The following is an 18,053-nucleotide window of genomic DNA, read 5'->3' as shown; positions in this document are numbered from 1 at the left end:
AAAACATTTGTTATCAGCTTTACTAAGATAGAATTCATGTAAAATCCACCTGCTCGAAGTGTACGATTCAGGGGTTTTGGGTGCATTCGCAGTGTCATGCAGTCCTTACCACTGTCCAGTTCGGGGACATTGCCGTCACAACATAACCCGCACCCCCCACCAGTTAGCTCTCACTCCTGATCCCCCAGCTCTCAGCCAGGCCCCCTTTCTGCCTCTGAGGGCTTGCCCGTTCTGGACATTTTCTGGAAGTGGTGCTGATGTGGTTGGGTCTCTGTGACCAGCTTTCTTTGTCTTTCCCTAGTGTTGCAGCCGTGTCAGAGCTCTGTTTCTTCCCGGCACGGCGTCATGGGACCCTGGATGCAGGGACCACGTCTTGTTTATCCAGATGCTGCTTGATGAGCGTTTGAGTTGTATCTGCTTTTAGCTGCTCAGCAGACGTGGACACAAGCATTCCTGTACTAGTTCCCATGTGTACAGATGTGTCCAGTTCTCGTGGACATAGACCCAGAACTGGTGCTGCTGGGCTGTAAACTCCACATTCAGCATTTTGGGGAATTGCCAGACTGTTTCCACAGGAGCTTACCGCTTTACATTCTCACCAGTGATGTGGGAGAATAATCTGATATTTTTTGGTATTATTGTAAGTAGCATCATAGAAAAATTCTGTAGGTTTAAAGACATTAATTTAACTTTATTAATCTTGTATTCAGGAACCCTGCTGAACTTACTTTTAATTCCAATATTTCCTCTGTTGATTATTTTGGGATGTTTATGTCTACAATCCCTTTTTCTCTTTCTAAGCCTTGTGATTTTTATTTCTTTTTCTTGACTTGAGTTCCCAGTCGGTTGTTAACCAGACATTGCGAGAATCTCAGAGAAGGTGCTGAGCCCTTTCACTATTAAGTGCACTGTTTGCCGTAGGTATCTGTCACTTCTGCCCTTAATGACGTTGGGGAAGTTCTCTTGCAGAGCTGAAGGAAGAGTGGATGGCCCGGAGAGAGGAAAGGCTCTTGTCACCACGCCTGCTGGGCGGGTCCCCCACAGCCGCTGGGGTCCTCTGCTCAGGGCCTGTCCCATGGGTGAAGAGACCCCCAGCACCCGCACAGATGGGGCCTCTGCCCCCGTTTTCTCGCAGTCGGGGGCACTCTGTTCACTATCGTGTTAAATCGTCACAAGAACTTAAATTTTGATGAAGCCCCACTTTTCTTGGAGGATTCTTTGCTTCTCTCAGGGTCACCGAGATTTTCCTAAGAGTTCCCAGTTTTGGCTCTGACACTGAGGTCCATGGTCTACGTCGGGTTCATTCTGTGTGTGGTGGGGTCTGTGCGCGTTCTTGCCGTCTGGTCCCCAGGTCCCGGCCGCTGCCTTGTAGGTCCTCATCTGCTGGGTCTGAGCCTGCATCTCCCACCCAAGTGCTAGCTTCCCCGAAAGCATAAGGTCTCCACAGTGTTTCTTCTTTTGCCAACACTGCCACTCTGGGTCTTTATATCTCCATGGGAATTTCAGGGGCAGCTTGCCAGTTTCTGTAAAAATGCAAGTTTGAGATTTGGATTTGAGTTGTAGTGCATCCGTAGGTCAATTTGGGGAGAATTGTTTCGTGATGTTGAGTCTTCTGACCCATGAATGTGGGACGTGTCTCTGTTCACTTAGATCATTCCCTTCTTTCAGCGCGTTTCCTAATTCCACCGTACAAGTCTAGCACTTTTTCTGTATATTGTATCATATTGTATTGCATCGTTTTGTGTTGTGTTGTATCGTATCGTATCGTATTGTTTCGTGTTGTGTTAATTCCTAATTCAATATATTTTTTTCCCTTTTTATAGATCTCTTCAGATTTTGTATTTTTTCTTCAGTCTATTTCAGAAACCCACGTCTTTTTAGCAATTGTCCGTTTCATCAGAACTGCATGATTCGTGGGCGTGCGGTTGGTTTGGGCTCTCCTGCTGCTCTCACACCTGCTCAGAGACTGGCCCTGCTGCCTCTCTTTCATCCCAGAATCGGCTTGCTTGTGTCTCATTCTCCCCGTCCAGCTCAGGGGTAACGGATGACAGCTTATGGGCCAAACCCGCTGGCAGCCTGTTTTTTATGGTCTCTGAGCTAACAATGGTCTTTTTTTTTAAGTGCTACAAAACCAAAATGAACAAAAAGAGAAGAATATTGGTAGAAACCACATATGACCACAGAGACTGAAATACCTAGTATCTGGCCCTTTACAGAGCAAGCTTGCTGGTCTCCCGTGGAGCTCACGGTTGGTCACGCGTCTTGTCTTCGAAGAGCCGGTCGTCGTCTGAACTGATTTCCTCTAGGGTTTTCCTTTCCTCTCGCGCGGCTCGGGTCTTTATTGCTTTCTTCGGTTTACTTCTCGTGGAGTTTGCTCTTTTTCGTTGGTGTTTTCTAAGAACCCGGTGTTCGCTGGCACAGGGGTGGCCGCAGCTGTGCTGCCGTGTCCCCCGTTCACTTCCGCTCGGCCGGAACCCGGCGTGGTGTCCTCTTCTGCGCTCGGCTCTCCTGCGCACGCCGGTGGTGGGTCCCCCGGACTCTCCTGCATTTGATTTCTGCCTCCGCTTCTGTGTGGCCAGGGCTCACGCCTTCTCTGGCCTCGGTGCTTTAACGCCGCGGCCCCCGCGTGTGGCGAACGTCGCGGGCGGGCTGAGCGCTGCTCTGCGGGCTCGGGGCCGTGCGCAGCGCGTGGCCAGGCTCCCGCGCTCGCTGGGGTCTGCGTCTCTCTTCGGCTGCGAGCATTTCTCTTCCCTCCTCCTGGGTTGCAGGGGTGCTCGCGCGTCTGCTCTCTGCTGGCCTTCTGCCCGCCGCGGCCTCCCTCTGCGTCTCCTGCGCTGCTGTTCGCGGGGCGCCTTCCGTGCTCCCACGCTCCGTCGCTCTGTCTTTGGGCCTGAAGTCTGTCTCTCGCGAACAGCGGGTGGGCGATCTGGTGCTGTTTCTGTGTCTGTTCTGTGAACTGCAGTCGGACAGCGCGTCCATGCGGAGGGACTGAGTTCATCCACATCCGCCGTCTTCAGTCGGCGGTGCGCCCGCCGTTCCCTGCTCATTTCCCATCTCGCCCGTTCATTCGCTCGTTCATTCCTCTGTTCTGCCCCTGCCGCCTCCCGCCCGTTTTACTGAATAGGTCATTTCTATGGTCCTACTGACAATTATTCATTTTTAACTCTTCTGAACTATTTCCTTAATGGTTGCTTTCTGGGGGGGTCTTCCTGTGTTGTTCTGTGTGTTTTCTCAGGTGCCTGCTTGTCCCTGCGCACCGGCCTCGGTCTCCGAACACCTCCCTGTGCAGTTGGAGGTCTTGGACGAGGGTCCGCTTCTTCCAAGCTTCTCCCTGGTTTTCCCAGGCACCTGGGAGAGCCACCATCCTGGGACCGCCAAGGTGGTGCCCCCAGACCCCTCTCACCCGAGGGAGGTCGGGGCTGCCGCCTAAGGAGAAATCCCCCCACCCGGTCGTGAGCAGCCTGGGCTCCACCTTCCCTCCTCTCAGAACCAGGGCCAGGGAGGCCTTCGGGGCAAAAGGGGCTTGTGTTTTCTGAGTTTAGGCCTTCTAGTGGATCTAGGCCCAGTGCCTGCCAGTGCTTCTCCTTAACTCTGTGTTACTCCTGCAGACTCCTAAAATACACAGCTCTTAGCCGAACAGAGAAGAGGGTCGTTAGTGCGTCACGTCTGCAGGTGGAATGTGGAATTTGCAGACCATATGAGCAGGAAAGCCCTCTGGGACTCAGAGTTTGAGCAGAAACACGCAGGAAGCTACTGGAGGCAAGTCACTTGACCCCAGGCTTTGCAAGCAGGCTTTCGACCTGTTGGTGGGTCCACTGTCTTCCTCGCCTTCTTCAGGGTCTCCCTGTGGAGTGTGGGTCCTGAGTGTGGAGGTCTGACCACGTAACTTCTGTCCATCTTCCAGCCCACGTGTCTGAAAGCCAGACATAAGGACACTTCACAACAAAATAGAACAAAATAGAGGGAGAGGGAGAGCTTTGTGTGGACTCCGGCAACGTTCGTGTAGGCGGCCCGTCCCGCACCTCACGCGTCCCCGGCTTCCGTCCGCCTCCAGCTTCTGTCTGATGCTGGCCGCGAGCGCACAGCCACCATCTCACTCAGAAGCTACTTAACTTGAAGCTCCAAGATTCTTTCTACTGCAGAATTCTTTGACTAGATGAGCTTTTTTCCACCCATTATTTTTGTGGTCAGAGAGGAAACAGCATTTCATTCGGAATTCATGTTATTTTTTATAAAGCATCAAAACCCTTTGCCCTAGTCTGCCAAGAACGTTGTTTCTGAAGTGGTATCACTGTGGACTTCCCGCCGGTCTGGGGACTCTGAAGGCTCTCAGGCAAACAAGTGTGCAGGCTTCTGAGCCCTCCCTCCTGTGCCCCGTGGGGTCAGGACTATACGCCCACCCTGTGGGCTCCTCCGCTTTGCCCTGGGCAGCTGACCTTTGCTGAGACCAGCTCCTGGCATTTGGCACCAGCTGCGAGCCCTGTGGACCTGGCAGAGCCGCCCGCATCCTGGACGGGCGCTGGCGTGAACGATGATGGTGCAGATCACGTCTGGGCTTGTTAGTAAAATACCACGTGGTTTTCATGTGATAAAGACGCCTTCCCATCTTTTCAGCCAGTTTTTCTCAAGATGGTCTCGGAGAACGAGGAGCTTCTCTGTGATCCACGGGACCCCTGTGCACTGAGTTTGTGTGTGTACCTTCATGCTGTTTGTTTTTTAGCTTCCGTGTTTGCTTATTGCGTTCCTCCGTGAATTTCTCAGTCGATGAGCATGTCAGCCACCCCCGGGGCGCTCTGTGGGCCTCAGAGCTTGACATGAGATGCCCGGGAGCGACTCTAGTCCAGGAGGTGGTGGAAACTTACACTGGAATGTTCCTGAGAGCTGGGCATTTCTCGGCAGTTTAGCTGTTAGCACAGATCAGTTTCTCAGTTAATCCCATGTTCAAATTTTAGCTCTGGCATGTAATTGCTGTAAGATCTTGGGGAAATACATAGCCTTTCCAAGTCTTGTTTCCTTTGGCTACAAAACAGATAATTATAGCTCCTCTGTCTTCAACTGTAGATCATGATAAATATCCAAAAAAAAAAAAAAAAAGAAAAGAATATATGGGCGTGTTTTATGAGTGGCAAAGTAAGTAGAAACACTGCCCAGTCTGGAGTGCACATTCATTTGTCTTGCGAGTGTTCTGAGGGCCAGAGACAGGCCTGAGCCAGCCCATGGTCTAGGAGGGCACGCAAGGTGGCCCTTCCCTGGGCTGTGGGGTCTGGGCATGGCTGCTGAGGTGTGGGGACGGGAGGTCAGAGGACTGGGGCGTCGCTCTTGGGTTGTTTCCCTGTGTGGTGGTGCCCCAGGCCACGTCCTGCAGCCCTGCATGGGGTCCAGGGCCGGTCATGCCGCCCGGCAGAGACCAGCTCTAACTCTAACCCTTCTTTTTGAAATACCCATATGCTTGTATGCTGGCTTCCCACGGGTAACCCAACACAGGCATCAAAGACTGGTTTAGGAGACGGTCAGAAATTTGTCAGATTCTGTGTGAGGCCATCGGACACAGGAGCCGTTTATCAAGAATCTGACCCGCAGGCCTTCCCTGTAAGGGGAATTGCCCCTTTGTCCCTGCGCTGCTGTCTTGCTGTTCCCATTGTGGAAGTGGACCAGGCTGACCTGGGGTGTGACCTCTTGTGCCCCCGCACAGCTTCACCTGCCCGGGTGTCCTGCTGCCACGCCTCACTTCTCCGGTTTCCCTCTCAAGGTTCCCAGGCTGGTGCACCACACGCACGGCTGGAAGTGTGTCCCCAGCTGCAGCCAGGGAGGGGCTCAGGCGTTGGAAAAGCCCAGGGTTGACTTAAGGTTTCCTTTTCTGCTTCTGTTCTGACGTCTTTCACTGCAGGTTCCTCTGGTTCTGTTCTCACACCTGCACTCCTCTCCTGCCTGCTGAGCTTGGGCTCTGCTGGGGCTGGTGTGGGGCCTGCCCTCCGGGTCCCTTCTGCCTCTCCTGCGTCCTTCACCTCCCCCCCTCCCCTCCCTCCCCCTCCCCTCCCCCATCCTTCTCCTTTCCTGCCTTAGCCACAGGCCCCCTCAGCTCCATTTGTCACAGGCAATTTGATGAGTACGATGTGCCTGAGGCCCTTTTGCAGGAACAGGAGTACACATTCAGGCCTTTTAGTTTATTGCTCAGTTTAAAGAGAGTTTCTCCCCAATGACAATATTTTTAGTTCTTGTATTGGGTACATTTGTACCTTAACCAGAACACTGAAATGTTCTTTTATCGTGAAATAGAATGTACCGGTAGAAGAATGCACAAAACATTTGTGTACTTTGAGGGTTGAAGGAAGCAAACATGTACATGAGCAGCTCCTGGTCAGGAAGGAGCCACGTGGCCGTACCCCAGAGGTGCGCTTGCCCCTCCGTCCCTGTGCAGAGCGGCCATTATTCCAACTTCAGGATTTTTCTTGCTTTTCTCTATAGTTCGCATAATGTGTGCATTTCTCAGACAATACGGATCATTGTTAAGTAAGTGTGTGATAGGACGTGTCTTATCCTGCATCTCTGGCTCAGCACGTGTCTGCGAGAGGCGTCTGTGTGGGTGTCTCTGTGCCGCGGTCTCAGTGGTGACGGCCACTGCCAGCTTCTGCACTCTGGCGTCCCCGACAGCGGCCAGTCCTGTGTGTGAATGCCGCTGCGTGGAGCGCGTCCGTAGGTCCTCTGACGCTCGCGCGCTGGACTCCTTTCCCCGGTGGGTGACGTGGCTGCATCCTGGGGCTTCCTGTCCTCTCGCTGCTGGACGCCCAGGCCCTCTGGGTGCGGGGCCGATGGCAAAGCGCATGCCCTTGCGGGGATGGCTCGCATCCCCCCGCCGACTCACGGGGGGCCGGGCCTGGACGTAGAGTCTGTGCCACCTCTTCCCATCTCTTGCCCATTTCACTGTTGCGTGTTCTGTCGTTTTCTTTCTTGTCTGTGGGAGTTGCTTTACGTGACTTGAAACTGTGCTTTTCACTTCAGGACGACGTGATGATGCCTCAGAGGGTGAGGCTCCAGCTGGAGGCTGCTGCCCAGCACCCGACAAGCGTGAGTCCGCGTCCATCCCTGAGCTGTCCCCAGAACGTCCCCAGACTGTCTCTAGAACGTCCCCAGAACGTGCCCTGGACTCTCCCTGGGCTATCCCCCCAACTGTCCCCGGACTGTCCCCGGACTGTCCCCGGACCGTCCCCAGACCATCCCTCTGGACCCCGCGGGCCATCCCCAAACTGTCTGCAGATCATCCCCAGGCCGTCCCCCAGATTGTCCCCAGGCTGTCCCTGGACCGTCCCCAGACTGTCCCCAGAACATCCCGGACTGTCCCCAGACTGTCCCCGGACCGTCCCCGGGACGTCCCCAGACTGTCCCCGGACCGTCCCCGGGACGTCCCCAGGCTGCTGTACAGACTGAGAGTTTCCAGACTTCAGGGATCACACACAGTCCAGGATCCCGAGCTTTCTGCTAACTACTGGCTGCACATGCTCTCGGAAAGACAGGCAGGCAGCTGCTGTCCAGGAGGACTGGGCACGGCCACAAAGGCGCCATGAGGGGGGTCCCTGGTTGGGGAGACTTGCATGATTTTTCAAGATGTTACTATTGGAGAAACTGTGTAAAAGATACACGGGATCTCTGTGTTATTTGCACTACAAAAAACAAAGTTTCGTTAAAAGAACCAAACACAAAATTATGCAAGCAAAAACATTTTTTTTTTAAAGATTTTATTTATTTATTTGACAGGGATCACAAGTAGGCAGAGAGAGAGGAGGAAGCAGGCTCCCCACTGAGCAGAGAGCCCAACACAGGGCTCGATCCCAGGACCCTGAGATCATGACCTGAGCCGAAGGTAGAGGCTTTAACCCACTGAGCACCCAGGCGCCCCAAGCAAAAACTTTTCTTATGGCTTCGTTAGCATTCCTGCATTAATATAAATTAATCACCCGCGCAGATGTGCTACAGACAGCTGAATTTAAGGAATTCAAGAGTCATGGTAGAACCTTTGACAATTTCTTTTTATGTGTTTATCTATTTGTGTATTTACTTAGAGAGAGGGCATGAGCAGGGGGCAGAAGGAGAGGGAGAGAGAGCACACAGCTGCTTGGGCAGCCCCGGCCCCCCCGGCCCCCCCGGCCCCTCCAACAGAGCTCAAAACCTGGGGACAGCACCACACTTTGGCTCCGGGCTGTGTGCGGGCATTGGGATGCCGGTGTGAGACTGCTCCGAGGTGGGGGGTCCCGTCCTCCAGAGTCTGCTGAGGCTGGTCCCCACTGTAGGTGTCTGGGCCCATCGCTGCAGAAGGAGCCGCTCCCTCCGGGGGACACCCAGCAGCACAGGGCCTGCTCCCTCACCCCACCCAGGTGAGGCTCACAGGGCTCCTGTAAGGGCCCAGGTGTGGCCAGCAGCCAACCCTGACCTGCACTCTCTCCTCCTCAGAGTGGTCGCTAAGACCTGCATCACCGAATCAGTCTCCTTATTAAGAAATTATCGGGGGGACGCACCTGGGGGCTTCATCATTGAGTGTCTGCCTTCGGCTCAGGTCATGGTCTCAGGGTCCTGGGATCGAGCCCCGCATCGGGCTCTCTGCTCAGTAGGGAGCCTGCTCCCCCCACCCCCGCCTGTCTCTCTGCCTGCTTGTGATCTCTGTCAAATAAATAAATAAATAAATATTTTTAAAAAAGAATTTTAATTAATTATCAGGGTGCCTGGGTGGTGCTTGGTAAGCCTCTGACTCTTGGTGTTGCCTCAGGTTGTGATCTCAGGGTCCTGGGGTCGAGCCCTGAGTCCTGTGCTCAGCAGGGAGCCTGCTCGAGATCCTCTCTCCCTCGCCCCCTGCCCCTCGTGTCTGCCTGAGTCATGATTCAGGATGAACCTGCTGAGGTAGCCGGACCTCTGACCTTGTGCACAGATCATTGTAACTTGAATGCATTAAGGGGGAAGGCTTGTCGGCTACAGCTCTAACCTGGGGTGATTTCATGGGTGCTGCTGGAACTGGCAGGGTAGGACCGTCCATCATGGGGTCAGGCCTGAACCCTGCATCTGCCTCTCCCCCATTCCCCGCAGATGATTTCCCAGCCTGATCAGATACGGATCTTTGTTAGTTCCCTGCTGGTGTGCTAGCTCTCGCCAGGTGAGACATCTGTGGGTAGGCGTGTGCCTATCAGCCCACGGTGACTTTTTAAGTTCTGTGTTGTTGTCTCACAGATTATCGGTTGCCGAGTAAGGAGAGAGCCCCCCAACTCCACTGAGCGATACACACGGTGGATCAACCAGCTAACGCCAGACCAGCTTCTTACTCAGGTACCCCTGCCCCCATCCGGGAGCCCCCCAGGACGTCCTGAGAGCTGTTAGTCCCTGTGTTTGCCTGACCTGTGGGTCTGGCCTGGGAAGGAACCAGAGCCAGCAGGCAGGTGCGGAAGGCCTGGCTGGAGGTTGGGGAGGGGAAGAGGTGTCCGGGAAAGGCCCAGGTTTCGGGCAGGACTGCCTTGGAGCAGGGTCTGAGGGAGACGCGCCTTCTGGGTGGGGCTGGCTGGAAAACCAATGTGCAGCGGTGGGACCCGCAGAGGAAGCGGGCTGTGCGCTCAGGTCCCAGGTTCAGGTCTGCCGCGGGGCTGGAGCCCCTGGAGTTTGCTTCTGTATCTGACCTGCCTTGCTAGCTCGTACACTCTGCTCCTCACACACACGCGCACGCACACACAGAAAGTGCTTCTGCATGTGGACTTCCTTGTCACATTTTGAGAAGATGAAGATCCCATGAATGGCCACTTTAGATGCCAGTGGGAGAGATCTGTTTCCCAGCTGCCCCAAAGCTCAACATGCAGAACAGCCAGCACGTGGGCCCCGCGCAGCCTGCACCCTCCCCTCACAGGATGAGGGGGCCTACAGAGGTGGCTCCAGGCCATGGGTCCAGGGTGCCGCTCCTGCCTGCCCGTGCCGCTGCCCTACTGTCCCTGGTGGCTTCCCCACTGGAGCGGAGAAGTCCCTCCCCTGTGAGGCGCAGGGCGCTGCTGCTTGGGGCCTGGCACCACACATAGCCTTTTCCCTGGCAGCTGGTACAGTTGCCCAAGGGCACAGGGCGGGTTCGAGGGGCCAAACCTCATGACCCAGAGTCGCAGAGACTGCGGAGGGTCTGGCGGTGAGCAGCCCTTGCGCGGAGAAGCAGCCCAGAGTCTGTGGCCCTTCCCTCCCGAGAGGGTGGGCCTGTGGGGCTCATGCTTCTGTAATGTGTGCCTTTCTATGGACACGGTCAGGACACGCACTCAGGTTGGCTTTTGTTTTTCTTAATCAAGATCACAGCTGAGTCAGTGAAGAGCTGCTAAGGGCTTCCTATTCCTAACTGGGGAATTCGGACTCCACATTCAGTGGGAAAGCTTCTGGCCCTGATTTGGGGCACCCAGAGGCTCCTTGGCAGGCCCCGCCCGGCCCCAGTGAGGGTCTGGAGACATGACGCTCTGCGAGTGCTGGAGCTCTGGCAGCTGTGTGCGTCGGCTGTGGGCCTGTGCGCTGGGTTCTCTGGTAGAACATGAGTCATGCGGGGGCTGTGTCGCCGAGGGCCAGGGGTGTAGGTTACATGCCGTGGGCATGTCTGCAGCCAGAAATCCAAGTTCTGAGTCGAAGGCATTAAGCATCATAGAAATAATTAAGGCAGGGTCCTCTTAAATAGTGTTTTTCTTTATCAAGTTAAGGGAAGATAAAGTCTGACGTTTTTCAAAAAAAACGAATGAAGACTGATGTTCTCTAAGCCACTGGTGAGTGCCACGGGTGCAGAAACCACCACCACCCACCAAGGGGAATAGGCTGGCAGCTGAAGTGGTAGGTGTCCGTCCTCTAATCTGATCTCATTTGTGAGGTGGGGAGCAGCACGATTCCCAAGGAGCCTGCTGCTGCTGAGTCCGGGAGACCAAAGGGGAGGCAAGGCCGGACCCCTCCCGGCCCCCCGCCCTGGGGTCTGGCAGCAGGGGCTGGAGGGTGCCGAGGTGGCTAGCCCCTGAGGTCCCGAGCTCAGCCTAACCGCAGGTCAGCACCAGGCCTGGTGAGCAGTGCTGGTGTCCTGGTTCTGCTGGGGGCCCCCTCCTGATCCACATGGCAGGGGTGCCCAGGGCTGGTCATGCCCCAGAGGCCAGTGGCCTCCATCAGCTTCATTACCTCAGTTTTGTTCACAGAATTAAAGGGTTTAAGCACAATATCCTGGCTCATTCTTTGACCCACTCATTTGAAGATATTTGGCAACACGCGTGATGGTCCCTATTGGCTGATTGAGAAGATGGTGTGGAGGTAGAGCTCTGGGTGACAGAGATGCTCTCCTGTCCATGGGGGACGCTCGGGTCTTCCTTGTATAAAGAGACTAAGTTTCACACTCCTCTACCTCTGTGTGCCTTTCCCTTGAAAGTTTGTCCTTCATAGTACAGTGATTTTATCTAATTCTAACCCACACTCATGGCACTTAAAAACTTACATAATTTGACACAGACTAAGCTGTACTGTTTTTCTTCATTTTTTTTTTTTTTCCATTTAAAGGGAGCATCAGAAAGTGTATCTGCAGTAGATTCACAGAACTGACAACTTTCTCTAAAACATACTATGGAGAGGGGAAACTATATTAATGTCTGTTTCTCTATTAAACCCAGAAGCCACAGATCTTGGATCTAACATCAGAGTTTATTCTTGTTGCTATGTGGGTGTTAAAATGTCAGAATACTGGAACATTTGTTATCTGTCTAAAGATAGTCTTCCAACAAATTAGAAGTAAGGATAATAAACCACAGGAATCTGGAAATTAGTCATACAATCTCTGCTCTTCTCTGAGAAGAGTTCATATCACTTCCTGGTAAGATACCACTAATGAGCCTGCGAATTTCATTAAATGCTCCATTCTCCTTTAACTGCAAGGCTTTTCCGTTCTGAATACAAACAACTCATTTTAAGTCTATAATCCATAGTTTTGTCTTTTTTAAGTACCAAAAGCATCTAAAAGGTCCGTCAATAACCATCTGTCCGTCCTGAGCCTTTTGTGAGGGCAGACTCTGCTTTGGGCAAGGGAGGCCAGTGCTGATGGGCTGGTTTCCGTGTGTGTGTTCTGCAGGCACTGGAAGGAACTACATAGAATTTCTGGGAAGTGCTCTTTCCGTTGCTGGCAAAACAAGGGGAGAGACAAAAGCAACCCCCAGGTCCCCAGAACAGCAGCATGCCCCCCCCCCCAGCCTCTCCTGGGAACTCCTTCTTTTTGACTAACTTCTAAGAACCTGGATTATCTGATTTTTCAGTTGGTGACACATCAGAACCAGAAGGAGACAAAATCAAAAGGGAATCGGGAAGAACCCAGAGCTTCTGGGACTTCTCACTGCAGCGGCGTGGCCCCCATGCGCCCTGCGCACCTCCCTCCCTGCGCGCACTGCCCCTTACCTGTGCGCGCGCCCCTCCCCCGTGCGCGCTCCCCTTACCTGTGCGCGCCCCTCCCCCGTGCGCGCTCCCCTTACCTGTGCGCGCCCTTCCCTTACCCGTGCGCTCTCCTCCCCCGTGCGCCCTCCCCGTTACCGGTGCGCGCCCCTCCTGTGGTCGTTCCTGACTCGTGCAGGCGGATTTGCGGGCCAATCTGGCAAGGAGTCCGCGGACGGCAGCGGTCGGGTGGGAAGCTCGGCTCCGCGGAGGGAAGGGGCCTGCGTCGGGCCGCGGACGCGGCGTGGCGGCTCTGGCATCTCGGGGAGGAAGGGCTCCCGTGGTCTGGCTCGGGGTCCGCGGTTCCACCTCCTGGTGCGCGCACTTCGCGCGCCCTCTGCCGGGGCCTGAGCCTGAGCGTCAACCGCCCGCAGCTGAGTGTAGAAAGTAGCAGCGAGAATGCGTCAGGCCTCTTGGGTCTGTTGCATCTGCTTCCAAGAATCCCAAGAGCGTTGGGCGCTGCTTCTGCAGTTTTCTGTACCTCATTTGCACCTAGATCCTACGCTTAGGAGAGAGATGAAGGGGCGATACTAGCCTACGCCAGGCATCAGTAACCAAAGAAGCAGCTTCGATCAAATTGAAGCCAACGTTGCGCTCCTTACCAGTTAGACCGGGGCTGGCAGACTGGGGCTCGGGGCCACGTCTTCTCCTAAGGCGCACAGCCTTGCCCCCTTGTTTGTGGTGGTGGTGGCTGTCCTTGCTCAGGTTGGTGGAGCTGAGTACCTGCGATGTGGAGGCTGCGGCCGGGAAACCTGGCGCCTTGGAGAAAAGCGTCTACCCTGAGCTGCGCAGCTGTGTGGGGGACTCGCCAGCACCTGGAGGTAACGTCGGGCATTTGTGCACGTGCTGGCCTGTGGCACCAAGGAGCCACCCAGACGCCGAGCTCTCCGGTAGGCAGGGGGCATCAGCACCGCTTCCCCCAGGGGAGCCTGAGGCGTGGCAGCGGGCGGAGAGCGGGTCTTGTTTCACCGCCTTGGCAGCTGTGGAGCAGGGACAGCTTCTCAGAACGTTTCAGCCGCGTGCCCTTCTTGCGCAGCGTGCTCTCTCGCTCACAAGAAGCAGGTCCAGCAGCTTGGGCAGCGGGGTGATTCTGTGCTCCTCCTCCCACTGTGTGGCGCGCGGAGCATGGCCCTCATCCTGCAGAGCCCCAGTCAGCCGGTGGGGTCGGGTGAGGTCAAGGGCATGCCTATGGGACGTGTTCCCAGGGCCTGCACCTTGGGATCCAGAGAGCAGACAGGCACTGGTCACTGCAGACACGGCTGGCCCCCGCCGTCCTCACGGCCAGCCTCGGGAATCCCTGAGAGTCTGCCGCAGTGATTGGTGACTTTCCTTCACGCTGCATGGCGGGGTGGGCGGAGGTATCTCCTAAGAAGACTCTTTTCCTTCAGCGTTTTAAGATCTCATTACCTCCTCCCACCTCACTTGGCTTTTAAAGGAAAAACAAGTTTACTCGGCAAACCTGTTTGTCTTCCTCAAGTGCTTGAACTTAAGCTATTTGAATGATGTGGCCAGCCAGGTCTCCGTGGGGTCAGCAGATAGCCGTGCTCACCTGGCACCTGACCCCGTGGTAACATAACTGTAGCCGGGGCAGGAGGGCATTAGTTGTTAATTGCAAAAAGGACGATCCCAGTGGAAAAGAAAAACCACAGCAGGTGTCTGTTGTGAGTCATTTAAATGATTTAAGGAGATGACGTGCAGGAAGCCAGCCTCTGCCTTCCTCCAGGGGAGACGGAGCTGCATGGTGACCGGTCTCCCCCCAGAAGAAAGAGAAACGTACCTTTTGGAAGGTCCCAGTCCCGGGTTTGTGTTGTCCGTTCTTGTTCAGGGTCTCGTCCTCATTAAGAAACTTTGTTGGGTATCAGCCGTGTGTTGTGGAATGGCCGTTTGCTGTTTGCAGTTTAGTGGAAGTAAAGAATGAGCAGGAAGCGTTTCCAGAGGAGCTAGGTGTGTCCAGTCTGGAGATGTACGTCAGGCAAGGCCCTTGAAATAAATGAGGAGACTCCAGGAGCTCGTTTGCTGTGTGTGGTTAGACCGCTCGGGTCTGGGGGAGGCAGGCGTCCTGTGTTCTCAAGTATGCCTGAGCCAAGACAAAACACAGTCTCTCAGGTGTAAGTTGTAGGAGACTCTGGGGTCTTTGAAAAGTAAGGAATAGTTGTGGAAGCAAAACCAGAGGAGAGCTCGATGAGCCGATCTGTCCTTTGGATTTCGAAAACAAGTGGCTTGTTCTGATGGGACCAGAGGAAATAAGCCTTCTTTACTCCTTCTGTTCCATTTTTGTTGTTTTATTCCTTGTCCTTTCAGAAGGGGAGGAAAAGTTGAGAAGAGCTTGTGTCACACTCGCCTGGTGTAGCCCCAAGCCCCGGCCACCTTCCTTGGACACGGAGGGGGGTCCCTCCCAGGCTCCTGGGCAGAACAGGACGGTTTCCTGCACTCGCCTGGCCACCGGGGGTCGGTGCGTCCTGGGTGTGCAGCCTGCATCCACCCAAGAGCCCCACAGAGCCATCAGCCTTAAGAGGCTGGTGCAGTGGCTAAGGCAGGGACTCGCCCTGTGAGTGTCCATACTTCCTGCCCAGCGGCCAGCAGCTCGGTGCCCAGAATTCACAGGAGCTCTGCACAGGGACGCTTCCTGGCTCTGACCGCACCGCTGTGGCTTGCTGGGTGTTGTTGGTTTTTTTAAAACCAACACAGATTTATTCACGTACAGCTCTGGGGGTCAGAAGTCCGATATCAAGGTGTGGGCAGGGCTGGTTTCTCCTGTTCCCTCCGATTCCAGCCTCCCAAGCGCCATGTCCTCGGCTTGTGTCCGCTTCCTCTGACCTGCTTCGATGTTCCCTCTCCTTTTCTCTCTCATTAAAGAGATTATTAAATTGTGGTCAAACATACATGACACAACTTGTCATCTCAAATTTCAGTTTGGTGACCCTGCCGGGGACTGTCCCCACCCAGTGCTGACTCCCCATCAGCCCTCCCCCAGCCCTGGTACCCCAGCCTGCTTTCCCTCCAGAGTTTTCCTCTTCCAGATACTCTGAACAGTATCTGTCCTTGTGCGTCTGACTTCCGTAACATAATGTTCTCAGGTTCGCCCATGTTATAAAGGGTCAGCTTCCTGTTGTTTTACAGCTAAACCATATTCATCACGGGAACGTACTGTCTGCCCCACATCGTGCTTACCCATTTGTGCTGTGATCGTCCCTGGGTTCCTTCCACCTTCTGGCTGTTGTGAACATGGCCTTGCTTTGTCTGTGTCCCTGTTTCGACAATTCTGTGTTTAACGTTTGAGGAACTTCCGAGCTGTTTTCCACAGCAGCTGCTCCATTTTATGTTTCCACGGGCAGAGTATGAGGCTTGCCTGCCGTTCTGCCGCTTCTCGTCAACACTTGCTGTTTTCTGGGTTTTCTGGTTGCCATGTGAATGGACGTAAAGTGCTGTGTCATGGTTTGATTTGCATTTCTCTAACGATTAGTGATATGGAGTATTTTAATGTGCTTCTGGGCCATCTGTGTATCTTTTGGGGGGAATGTGTTCTCTAGTGTTTTGTCTATTTTTTTAAAGTTGGTTATTTGCCATTGAATTCCAGGCACTCTTTGTATATTGTGGATGCTAGACCCTTATCAGATGTGTGGTTTGCAGATATTTTCTTTTGTCCTGTGAGGTATCTTTTTATGCTCTCCATTGTGTTCTTTGAAGCAGATAAGGTTGTAATTTTGATGCAGTCCAATTTGTGTAGATTGTGGGGTGGGGGGTTATATGTGCTTTGGGTGTCACATCAAGAAATCCTTGCCTATCCAAGGTCACAAAATGTTTCCTTGTAAGATTATTATAGTTTCAGCTCTGACATTTGGATCTTTACCCCATTTTGAGTTAATTTTTTGTGGATGATATTAGGGAAAGGTTCAGCTTTATCCTGTGCCTGTGACCATCCATCTCTCCCAACACCCTCGCTGAAAATCAGTGGGCCATTTGCATGGGTCTGTTTCTAGCCTCTGTTTTGTTCTGCTCATCTGTCTGCATGGCAACCCCACACTGTAGTGATTACCATAGCTTTGTGGTAAATGTTAAAGCTCACTCCGTGGGCGCTTGCTTACTTCATGAGGACTGTGAGTCCTCCAACCCTGTCCTTGCTTTTCAAGCTTGTTCTGGCTACTTTGGGTCTCTTTAAATTACATGACTTTTTTTTTTTTTTAAAGATTTTATTTATTTATTTGACAGCGATCACAAGCTGGCAGAGAGGCAGGAAGGGGCTGGGGGGGCAGGCTGGCTTCCCGCTGAGCAGAGAGCCCGATGCGGGGCTCCATCCCAGGACCCTGAGATCATGATGTGAGCCGAAGACGGAGGCTTAGCCCAGTGAGCCACCCAGGCACCCTTCCATGACTCTTATGATGGGTGTTTTCTCTCCTATGGAAAAGAATAACATTTAATGACTTAAAAAAATAGATTAGGTGACAGCAGTCGCGACTTAGACAAAGCTGTGTCTTCTAGACTCTCATGCTGGGGAAAACCTGACCTGGCTTCTGACCTGGCTTCTTTTAAGTTCTGCCTTTAATTGATTTTTGAAGACCTCCAGTCCTGGGGAGGTCATCCTAAAAAGCGCTCAGTGAAGAAGTGCACTTGGTCCCCTGGGAGCTGGCGCTGGGAGAGGAACTCGGGAGACGCCTCTCAGTCCCGACACGGGTGTGCGGGCACCAAGTCGGAGCCCCCGTCTTCAGGAGGGCACAGCTGGCCTCCGCGAGGGGCCCCCAAAACCTCCCCCTCGCTCGGGCTGAGCCGCGTGGGACAGGATGCCGGGGCCTCCCCCAAAGCTGGGGAGGGGAGGAGGGCCCAGGAGCGCGGGGGTGAGGGGCACCGTCTGGTCGGAACCGGCGGGCCCGCGGTCTCGTCCGACGGGGTTGGGGGCGCAGGGGTCCGCGGGAGGGGGCGGAGACGCAGCCCCGGGAACTGGCGGGTGTTGCGCCCTCGCCCTCGGCGCTTTCGGGAACTGGATCGACCCGGGTGGGCGAGGCCCGAGGGAGGCCCTTGTGCTGCTGGAGGCCGAGGCCCGGGAATCATCTGGTTCGGTTCGCTGCGGGGTGGGAGGAAGGCTCGTCCCCCGACGGGAAGTGGAAAGGTCAGTGTGAAGGTCAAAGCACGGAGCGGAGGAAGCCCGGACGGGCGTGCGGGAGCGCGGGGCGGGACCCCTGAGCCCTGCCCGCGGCTGCCTCCTGCTCTGGGCACCTGCTCTGGGCACCGGAGACGCCCCGTGACCGCACGGAGGGGCCGAAGGAGCCTGTTCCTAGCCCGGGGCTGGCGGGGCCCCCTGTGCGCGGGGATGACCGGAGACCCGCGGCGCCGCTGCGTTCCCGCCCCGGGCCCCGTGCTCCCGCCCCGCTGCTCGTGCCTGTGCGCGTGCGCGCGCTTCGGGGCTCCGGCGTGCGTGCGGGAGCGTGTCTGTGTGCGTGCGCGCTCTGGGGCTCCGGGGTGCGTGTGTGCGTGCGCGCTCTGGGGCTCCGGGGTGCGCATGCGTGTGCGTGCGCGCGCTCCAAGCGCCGGCAGGTTGGGTTTGTGCCCGCGTCGGCTCCTCTGCGCCTGCCCGGCCCGCAGGGGTTGTTCCCGCCGCTCGCCTGCGCGCGTGG

At 55.0% G+C, this 18,053-nt stretch overlaps 1 protein-coding gene across 1 annotated transcript in view; it reads left to right on the top strand.

Annotated features, from left to right (window-relative positions):
- Positions 1-18,053, top strand: part of B3GNTL1 (UDP-GlcNAc:betaGal beta-1,3-N-acetylglucosaminyltransferase like 1) — a gene marked incomplete at its 3' end in the record, with an annotated part of 73,294 nt that overhangs the window by 31,895 nt on the left and 23,346 nt on the right. The window contains 2 exon segments of the mRNA XM_082705653.1: positions 7,000-7,065; positions 9,214-9,309. Coding sequence (XP_082561779.1) covers positions 7,000-7,065; positions 9,214-9,309 — 162 coding nt within the window.

Source organism: Mustela nivalis (assembly GCF_964662115.1).
Source record: "Mustela nivalis genome assembly, chromosome: 17".
NCBI classification, from domain to species: Eukaryota; Metazoa; Chordata; class Mammalia; order Carnivora; family Mustelidae; genus Mustela; species Mustela nivalis.
Note: the sequence above shows the minus strand (reverse complement) of the source record. Positions and strands in the feature narration are given on the sequence as shown.